Source organism: Ascidiella aspersa, chromosome 5 (genome assembly GCF_963924565.1).
Source record: "Ascidiella aspersa chromosome 5, kaAscAspe10.2, whole genome shotgun sequence".
Lineage (NCBI taxonomy): Eukaryota > Metazoa > Chordata > Ascidiacea > Phlebobranchia > Ascidiidae > Ascidiella > Ascidiella aspersa.
Genome location: NC_139451.1, coordinates 32,384,386 through 32,394,839, shown reverse-complemented (window position 1 = coordinate 32,394,839; position 10,454 = coordinate 32,384,386). Strand labels below are relative to the sequence as shown.

The following is a 10,454-nucleotide window of genomic DNA, read 5'->3' as shown; positions in this document are numbered from 1 at the left end:
TAATCAGTGGATTTACACACAGACATTTATTTTTATCGAAGTTTGAAACGAACTGACATAAACTTTTAAATTAAATTGTAAGTAAACAGCAAGAAAACTCAAGATTTCATAACCTGAGTAAAACATAAGATCAGGCTTTTTTTAAGTAGTATATATGTTTCACCTACACTGGTATAGTCAGTAAATTATATGTTTTATTTGTGACACGTCAGTTTTGCCCTCATAATATGTGGAGAACCCAAAGTTACCTAAATAGACCAGCGTTATTAAATAAATCTAAATTTGATAGTTTGTGATCATAGGTGAAGTTTGTCCTAAATTTGTCATAAAATTAACGCATAATAACCCTAGTTACTTCAATAAATTAAATATAACAGTTTGAAAGGAAAAAATGAACGCTATTCAGATGCAACGATGTACAATCTCATTGGACGCGTTGTATTTCAACCTTTTAAAGACGAATAGGATTGTTTCACCATTAGGTAAACTTTTCAATGAGGCATGAAAGTGGTTTTTCAGCTGAGTGAAGAGAGATCACGCCTCGTAGCAATACTCCTGACACCAGCTTGCTTGTTTTGAAATTTGAGAGAATTTGTGAGTTAAGGTAGCCTTGGTAGCATCCGTTTGAACTTTGCTTAAATTTTCATCTTTGGAGCATAATGGTTGGAGGTTGTAGTTAGACGTAATAAGAATATCAAAGCCCATACAAAAGTAGGTTTCATGTTAAAAATGAATAAAGAATTATTCGAAACGTTCAAAATGCTACCTACTTCTGTATGGGCTTTGATATTCTTAAAAGAGTTATTCGAAACGTTCAAAATGATACCTACTTCTGTATGGGCTTTGATATTCTTATTACGTCTTCTTAAAATCTGTTTCCGAGCGACATATCAATAGCAATATCAAATTCAACGCTCGTGATATTTCAAAGGCCAGAATTCCTGTTAAATAGAATAATATAAGCCCAGGATTAATAGTCAATGACAGAAGTTCGGGCCGATCCTATATTCCGACTTCGTGCTGCTAAGCTCCCTTTTATTTTAAACCATTTGCCTTTTTCGTCAAAATAAACGAGAAAATTTTCGCGACCTTTTTACGAAGCAGGTGTTTTACGAAGCTGAACGATTCAGAAAGGCTATTCAGCTGATAATTGGTATGGTTACAAACGGTTTTGTTTGTTTGTTTTTCTTCTGAGCACTAGCAGTTAGAAAAGTGCCATGACATGTTTATTTGACTTGGTGTTAAATCAGTGCTGCAATTAATTTGTCACAGCGGACAGAGATATTGCAATTTTAGGAAGGCAGTAAAGGCTAAGAAAAATTAGTGCCGTTTTTCGCTAATCTTTAATCGAGGAATTGTTTTCAATGTTTTGTTTTTAAGTTGATGCAAGTCTCCTGATTTTAACATTGTTTATTATTCTGCGACTATCTCTTTGTTAAAGCGTCAATTTTACATCCACCTAATTAATTTTTTATACCACGTAAAACCGTAAAAGGATGTATTGGAAAGCTTACAAGTTGTAATTTGGATTTTAGATGTTTGTATTTGGCAAACCTTCATTTGCAATTTAAGATATCAATATTAATTTTAAAGTTTAATGTTTTTTCGGTGTCTAATGTTATGAAAATTTACTCTACTACCTTAAGCAAGAGTCTGTAGCGATAAACAAATCATTTCTATCCATCCGGTTTTCAAAACTTGGTGGAAAATCCCTATTACACATTTAAATGCACAGTAACTATAATGTTAGCTTTTGTTATCTCAAATTAAGACGTAGATTAGAAATGTCGGTTTGCAAAAATTAGGTTCCTGAAAGTTGAGTAATGCTGCCCTTTGTAAGTAACTACGTGTATGCCAAACCACATAGGGTGGCTTGTTCTTTGGACTTCGGAAAGTACGGCTTTTATCAAGTATCTTAAAATTCAATCACGTTTATTTTTTTTAACCCAGTAAACATCTTGTACTCATTTGGCATATAAACAGTAACACCTGCATAGAGACATGCTAAGTCTTTCATCTGTATACAATACAAACATGGAGTTCTTATTAAACGTGTTCGTTGTAATTATCTCAATGATAAATTGTGTAAATTTGCGCCAGAGTCTGTTAACATCAGCATCCTAATGTGTTCAGAACAGTTGTTTCCTAAATAAGGTGTGACTTGAAACAATTAAGTGTTCCACGAATCTTTTGGCACTTACGGTACCATCATACAAAATAATGTTCGAGATCACATTTGCATTGAAAGTAATTAACAGCGTTTTCATGTAATTGTTGTGGTTTGGTTTGTGGAAAGTGTAGCGCGATTTTGCTTCAGTATACCACAAGCTTACAAATTTTGAGAACCACTGTTTCAAATATTTGAGGTTAAAATATGAGTAAACAAGAACTATAAACTTCGCTAAGTACGCTAAATAGTTCAGTTTAAGACATTTGATGTATCGAAATGATGAAGCCTACATTCAGAATCCAGTTCTGATTCGACTACGTTTTGGTTAAACAATTGCTGTCGTTTTTGATTCTTCAAACTTTCAGAAGAACGAATTTTAAGAATCAGTTTAGCAGAGAAACACAAGAAATTAATGCTGTTGTTTTCGCTTTTAAACAAACGTAAAACATTTATCAGTCAATCAAAAATGTGATTAAAGCAGCTTGTTTGTCGCTTAACGGGAAATGTTCCTTTCTATTGAGAAAGCATTTTTATTCGTGATTTAGCGACTAATCAAATTATCAAGTTTACAAAGCTTGTGAATCTGTTGAACTTATTCTTGAAAATGCACAACATTGTATTTATGTTCGCAGCTGTACTTTATTACTAGTAATTAACTGTTATCTGAAGCTGAAAAAAATGGACAGCTTGACTCGATCACCGAACGGCCGTTTCGCTGTCCTTGTGTTATTCTTTATATTATTTTGTATTTTTTTAATGTAAAGATCCACAAAATAAATTGAAATCTGAATCTGTTGCAGCTGTACTTTTAATAGTAATTAACAGTTGTTTAAGTGCAATGGAAGTGACTAAAGCAAGGCATAAGCCGTGTGAAGTCGTTAAAAAGTTGTTCTCTTGTGGGAATTCCCCCCGTGAAGAATCCAGTGCTGAAGATTTCGAGAAAATGCGGCAGGTAATTATCGAACGACAGCGCACAGCATTCATTCATTGAATTATAACACATTTAAGACGCATATACGTACACATGTCATATGTTACAATATACGATTGTTGGGACACTGTTTTATTCAAGTTTTTTTAGTACAACATATTTGTCATACAATGTTATTAATCAACATAGCGACAACTTAGTCTAAGTTAAGTTTGTGATTTTTTTCGATTACGCACAGACACATTATTACAAAGCCATTTCGACAAGTACATTTGTTTTTAACTTTTTTTCCGTATCCTAAAAAAACAAATCAAATCTTATAGTGTATTTTTTTAGTGGCATGGCATTACTCAAAATCGTACCATGCACATTCTATAGACGTATATATGTTAGTCATATGTTGTAAGGTGTTAACTTACGAATGTTGGGGCACTGTTTGCGTTTAGATCAAGTTTTCCATTCCAACTTTTCATGATACATTAACGACCAAGCAGCATAGCGATAAGTTTGTCGCAGTTGAGTTTGTGATTTTTCCGAATTCGCACAGACACATTATTACAACTAGCCATTTCAACACGTATATTCGTTCTTTACTTTTTTTCGTTCTCGAAAATCAAATAGACTCTGGGTGTGTATTATTAAGTCTAAAAATATGTTACTATACCGATGTAATCTCTTTAAAGAAACTGTAAATTTAAATTACCGCATTAAATCAACCAAATTTAATTTTAAGATGTTAAAGTTTTTTTGTACGATTTGCTTATGGATCAAATAGTTACTAGCAGGGTACTTACAGGATTATAATGTTTTATTTGATTTTGTCGCAGTATTTTGAGTAAATGTTGCCCATCCCGGTACCCGGAAAGTGCGATAGGCCTAGTTTGTTGCTATGTCATACATGAGCCTTGAAATAAGCGTCATCCATTTACAAATGGCTGTAAGGTAAAATATAATGTCTTAGCTGTATGAACGACAAACCACAAGAAGCTTATGGATAAACAACATTATGACCCTTTATTAAAGGAAGCAACCGGTACCCTTCCAAGCAACAGAAATGGCAATATTTTTATAAAAGGGGAATATTCATAAGAAGCTAATAACTTACGAAACCTGTATGGTGTTAAATGAATCACCACTGTGTTCACTGCAAGCAACTATAGTTACAATGATAAAATCGCAGCCCTGATGGCACTCAGTATATGTTCAACGTGAACAAACAGGTTTCTCAACAACTTTGTGGGTTAATGTTGTTGATATTGCCTTCATCAAACGCTTAGTAGGCCAACGGTATACTCGGAATCATATCATACTCGGTGTAGTCCAATGCAGGGGTTCTTAAACTTTTTTACCGCGGACCCCTAAAATGTTTTTTTTTTGCTTTACATGGACCCGGTAGGCAAGAAATGCTCCAAAATGAAGTCATAAATATGACGTCACAACACAAATAGAGTCATAAATCTGTTTATTTCGAAGTATACACTAGTTCTTTAATTAGGCCTTCATATAGCCCCTAAAACTAGTTCACGGACCCCCAATGGGTCCATGGACCCCAGTTTAAGAACCCCTGGTCCAATAGTCCTCAAACTTTTTTCTTGGCCCATTTTCGTGGCCCATTTTCGTTGCGCAAAAATTATGTGGCCAAAAAATTTTTGCGAAAGAGCAAACTATAAAAAAGGTTTAGAACAAAATATAGCGAAGCATATAACAATAAATTTACGTTTCATTTACATTCCTACTCAATTCTTTCCCAATCCATTATTCCTGTAAAATTAGGCATAGTGACACAAATGAAACTAAATTCTTTAATAAATCTAGCTTTTTTAAATTGTTCTGTGGCCCATCTAAAAAGTTTCCACCAGTGAGCCATAACTATCTGGTCGAGAACCGCTGGTATAGTCAGTATGTTTGTTGTACTGTCACTAACTGCGCAATTCGGCTTATCGCATTTGAGTTGTTGCCTGCGGACATGATTTGTGTACTTCAAGAAGTTAAGCTGAGTTGTTCGATCTCTATTTGGTTCAAGTCTGCATAGCATTGCAAGCCTTAATTGAAATGCTTAAGCTGTTTTACACCATTTAACGTTAAACGTTACAGCTATAGAAACGTTGCATTTCAACTTTTAAGACGCCAGCATTTAGGATGTCTCTCGTTTCAGAAACTTAGCCGTTAATTTGGTATCCTAACGTATTCTGAATACAGTTAAACTTCAAATAGAGACATCAAATGGTCGCATTTCTTTGAGACTGTGGAGTCTAAAGGGTTGCAGAAACCAACACGCGTATTCAATATCTTTTAATTTGGCAATTTTGTAAATTATTCAAAAGCGGCCAAAAAATAAAAAAATAAAGTCTATAGTAAGCGAACACCAGCAATAGCATCAAACGTTAACCGTTTAGAATCATGATTGTAGCTTCTCTATCAGCTTACGAAAAAGATAAAACGAATGCATGCTGCACAAACTGCACATGCGTTAAGTTTATCTGAAGATTTGTCAAACGAAGTGATAAATGTTGTTTCAATCGTGAGTTGCAAACATTTAATTCTGACGGAGGCTTATATCACTGTATTATAGGTTCAGTTGGTTTACCGCTGAGTATGTATTAGACATAAATGCATGTTGTCAGTATTGTAGATAAGTGAAGGACTGGCAAAGCAACATTTAAGTAATTTGAATGTTAAACCTTGGAAAAATATGCTTTTATATTCGTTTTTTTGTTGTTTGGTTGGCTATTGTTTAATTAACATTTTTCGAAATGTCAGGTTCTCCTTAAATAAAATCTTTTTATAATATTGCACAAAATTGGAAAAATAGACGGGAAAAATGAATAATTCGCGAAGAATTGCACATAAATATTTCAACAACAAAAGCAATAACCGCACTTCCTGCCAGTTTTATTGTGCCAAGAAACGTGTGATATTGCGATTTTATCGACTCTATATTTGGCACCTTTTGGAGTTTAGACGTTAATTTATGCAACGTGACTTTATCGATCTCAAGCGAAAAAAGTCCGAGAAGTCATTCAAAAAGATCAAAGGTTTTTAAATAACGTAGAATAATCGCCCTTGGAACATTTATATTGTACCTCGAAAATTTGTTATGTGCTGGATCAGTAAAACCATGTTTTTTTTTTCGTTAAATGCAAAATATTTTTGCGGTGATCGTTAATTTTTAATTACAAATGTCCCCGTTAAGCGAGGGTTGTTTGGCAGGTCGTGGAAGATATTGATCTTCTTTTGTTTATGGGAACAAAACAGTCGATTAAAATAGTCCCAGCCTACTGCCACCTTGGTCAACAAATCCGCAAAATTGATCTGAGATATTCTTAAACGACAGAGTCTAACCTGTGAGAAGGCTGTGTTGCTCAGCGTTGCAAAAACACTTGAAGTTGACGTTAAATTTTTTGTTGTTGTCTAGTTGTGTGGACATGGTTGCGCAGCCAATTATGAAGCATGAGTGATGATATAAATACAGATATTAGGAATAGAGACTTTTACATTACTGTGAGAATGCAATAGTTGCTTACGATGGAACAATTTTATTGTTTAATTTAGGGGTCGCCAAACTTTATTCATAAAAGGAGCCGTGGAGACCCTGAAAATGTACCAAGGGGTGGTGGGCTAAATCAAACACGGAAAGTGTATTACTGTATTACATTTTTTTCATATTTAAGCAGTTCTAGAAGGGTTGCTAGAATTAGAATTGGTTGATGATTTGAAAAGGGCAAGGAAAAAGGTTAAGAACCACTGACTTTTTCAAACAGCACCCTGATATGGGAAATCCTAATATTTGCGCTAGGCCCAGCTTTTGTAGTGCACCGGAATCAATGACTAAGATTTTTGGTTTATACGTGCAATGTAGCGGAAGAAAAACAGCACTCATATCCTGAACGTTATTTGTAAACAGGTGTGCGTGTAATGATTTTAAGTTTGTAAACAGTTTTCAAGTTCTTCTTAAACTTTGTACTTTATTGGTGTGTGTACATGAGAAAATATGGCAGTGTTTTGAAAAAACAGGAATTGTACATAACAAGATTTTAACGCTGTTTCACATGTTGCCGTTAGTGACCGCAAAACGCGAGTGTTTAAACAGTTCGTAAAAGTAAGAAATGATTAACGCACAACTTGAAAACATTGCAACGCAAACGGCACGTTGTATAATCAAGAAAAAATCTGGGATATAATGATAAAGCAAGTTTAAACGTATCATGAGTATTTATGACTGAAAGTGTTGTGTTTTAAGGTAGCAGAAATGCATTTGGTAGCATTATCTCAAATGAAGGTTCAAGCGTTATGTTTTAGCGTAGATATTAAAGCTTACAAATTGTTTAAACTTTTTTTTGTTTTTTTGTTTTTAAAGATTGTTTTATTTTTCAAAAGAAGTACTAAAATAAATTCGTTGTCGCGATTATGTAAGTAGTGAACCCTCATAGCCTTACAGCCCAGTGCAAATTGATGGTGAATTTATATCGAAAGCGGAAGCTGGTTAGACTGACTCTGTAACAGTCGTGTGCTCGTTTTATAGACGAACAGAAGCGCAGTTCTACATCTAAACATTTGTTAAGTATAATGTCTGGTTCGCCTTACAGCCTGTTTTGATATGACAAGTGTGTACTCAAGGTTATTTTAGTTTTTGCTATAGGGCAATTCTTGCGGATGAAAAAATAAAAATAGGTCTTTGTCAGGTCTTTTGTAAGTAGTAAACCGGAAAAGCCTTACCGCCCAGTGTAATATGATTGTGATTTAGTTACGAAAGTGGATACATTTTAGACTGGCTTGTTGTAACAGACGTTTGCCCGTTTAATTGACGGACAGAAGTGTTACATCTGAACATTTGTTATGTATAATGTCTGGTTTGCCTTGTAACCTTCTTTGATATGACAAGTGTGCAGTGTTTCTTTAAGGTGTTTTGGGGTAGCGAAACGGTCCCCCAAATTTCTCCAGCGGTTTCCCAAATTTTGGACTTGTAACTTTTTCGTATTTAAATGAAACACTTGCGGTCTCTTAAAACTACTTAGCGGTCACCCAAACCAAACCTTAGAAAAAAACCTGCAAGTGTGTACTCAAGGTTCTTGTAGTTTGCTATAGGGCATTTCTTGTGGTTGTTTCTAGGTCATATGCGAAGTTTTGTGAAGTTTATGCATGTGCGATATACAGCTATCGAGATTATTTTGTCCATTTGCGACATTGAGTCGGACTCGTGCGGAATTTTCCTGCTTTGATGTAACTGGAGCGTGTTGTTATTAATTCGTTAACTGTTTTTTGGATCTCGAGTAGTTTTATGAAACATGTGTGTTTTTCCGAAACTTGTTGGTACGCAGCAACAAACCAGAATAAAGCCGAACAAGCTAAAATTTGAAACTTTGTCACTCATGCTTGTGACTCGGGTCGCTTCAGTAAAAGCATGCGTGGCTAAAACATAAGTTATAACAAACAGTTTCAATTAAAGCACGGAAGCTGTACAGTAGAGATGGTGAGAATATAAAATATGTGTTCGCTGCTCGCACCGACCTTTTAATATGCTTTTGCAAACTGCGCTGCACCGCAAATTATTTTTCAAATCTAAAGCTGCGCTGCCCGCAAAATCTGAGTACTATAAGCAATATATTCCAACACTTGTATAAATATCACAACACCTAGAAAGCTAGTTCAAGCATAAAAGTTTTCTTTGGGGATGAAACATCCTTGTGTAAACCGCTTGCTATTTCTTTCCAATTAACTAAAAATAAAACTTTGACATGCCGCACGCAGAATGCGGCACAGCGTGGAAACATTTTTAGATATAGTTATGCGCCGCTGTGCGGTAATTTGGACGAACCTCGCAAGCGACCGCAAACGCTGGTTGACATCTCTAGTGTTCAGTAGCCAGGTCTAAAATTTATTAGACAAATAGGAAAAGCGCTGTAAACGGGGTTTGTTTAAAAAGTTTTTTTTAATAGGTGAGAACCTGTCAGACCTTGTTGATGCATCGTTAAATTGACAAAGTAAAGAAAATTGGTCAATATTGATGTCAATAAAGATCGTAAAAAGGCCAGTTGACCGAAGAAATTTAAGGCCATTGTGGGAGTGTTATGTTGAAAGAAGTTATGCGACAACGTAATTGTTAAATTCGGTTTAGGAGATTTAATTCCTATTTTAAGAAGGTCAAACGTGAACGGTTATAAGAAAGCGTTGGTCTGTTGATTAAATGTTCGTAGGTTTGTAATGGACAGGAACATTTACCAATTTTACGTTAGAAGAAATAAGAACAACAATTTTAGGACAAGGGCTTCTATATAAGTTTCCGGATAATTATTTCCCTTTTTTTAACTTTTTTAAGAATGTACTGCCTTGGCCAACAGTATTTTGATTGTAGAATCTCAAAATAATTTTCGATTTTGTGAGATATCGAGGTTTACAGAGCACTGGTTAGTTGGTGTGACAAATCAACGGCAGATGACAGGAATAAATTCTTAGACATACTTATACAATATACATGACAAGTAAATTACACACGGGTAAATCTAAGTTCAAACGCATTAGTAAAATACGGAAAAAATAAATCAATTTATTTTAACATTCTGATGTGTGTGTTACTGTGTTTGTTTTTTAATTGATAGGTTTACTTGGATACACGCGCCGTGAGGTTCGCTTTGAATCCAAAATGTCTTCCTTCGAATATTGTGTTTAAAGAGGGATTTGGCCGTTAAAAGCTTGCTTCATATTTGCCCCAAAACCGTTTATACGCTGTATGCTTGAAATCCTCGAAGGGCAATTGTTGTAAAGTAAAGTGACACCGGGTGCAAGTTTAAAAATTGCACCTCGCTAATTAACATGAGGACCTGCTTTTATTCCAATACGCCCCTTGCTATCGTTTACAGCAAAATATCGTATGGCTGATTTAACAGAGTTTAGTTCTTCAGATTAAAATAATTTAGAAAATCAATTCCGCACAGTCGACAGAGCCGACATTAATAAACTGCTTTTGGTAAAAAGCAATTGTATCAAGCACATATCCATATTTGTCCCTCATTCGTTTACACGCTGTATGCTTTAAATCCTGAAAGGCAATTGTTGTAAAGTAAAGTGACATCTTCAAATGGAAAACGGTTTGCCAGAAATCCGGACCCGAACTTTGGCCAAAGTTCCGCGGCACCCCGGCCCTGATCAGCGGATCCTAAAGTCCCGGGGGGAGTACACCTACTTCGTGGAACCTGCCGACCAGGATGATGACGTCATTTATCAGGAGGTGGCGCCCTACCGTTGGCGTCATTCTGTTAAGGATCCCTGCGTCCGACGCTCCATCTATCAGCATCTGAAAGTTTGCGAGGATGTGCGTGACACACGCGTTGGTTCTCGTTTGGCGACATTTTGTGT

General features: G+C 35.4%; 1 protein-coding gene across 1 annotated transcript in view; it reads left to right on the top strand.

Annotated features, from left to right (window-relative positions):
• The first annotated feature begins 10,176 nt into the window (after nucleotides 1–10,176).
• Nucleotides 10,177–10,454, top strand: part of LOC146146388 (transient receptor potential cation channel subfamily A member 1-like) — a 41,526-nt gene continuing 41,248 nt past the window's right edge. Inside the window, exon 1 of the mRNA XM_083390744.1 lies at nucleotides 10,177–10,429. Within this exon, the coding sequence (XP_083246870.1) occupies nucleotides 10,177–10,429 (253 nt within the window). The remainder of the gene's footprint in view (nucleotides 10,430–10,454) is intronic.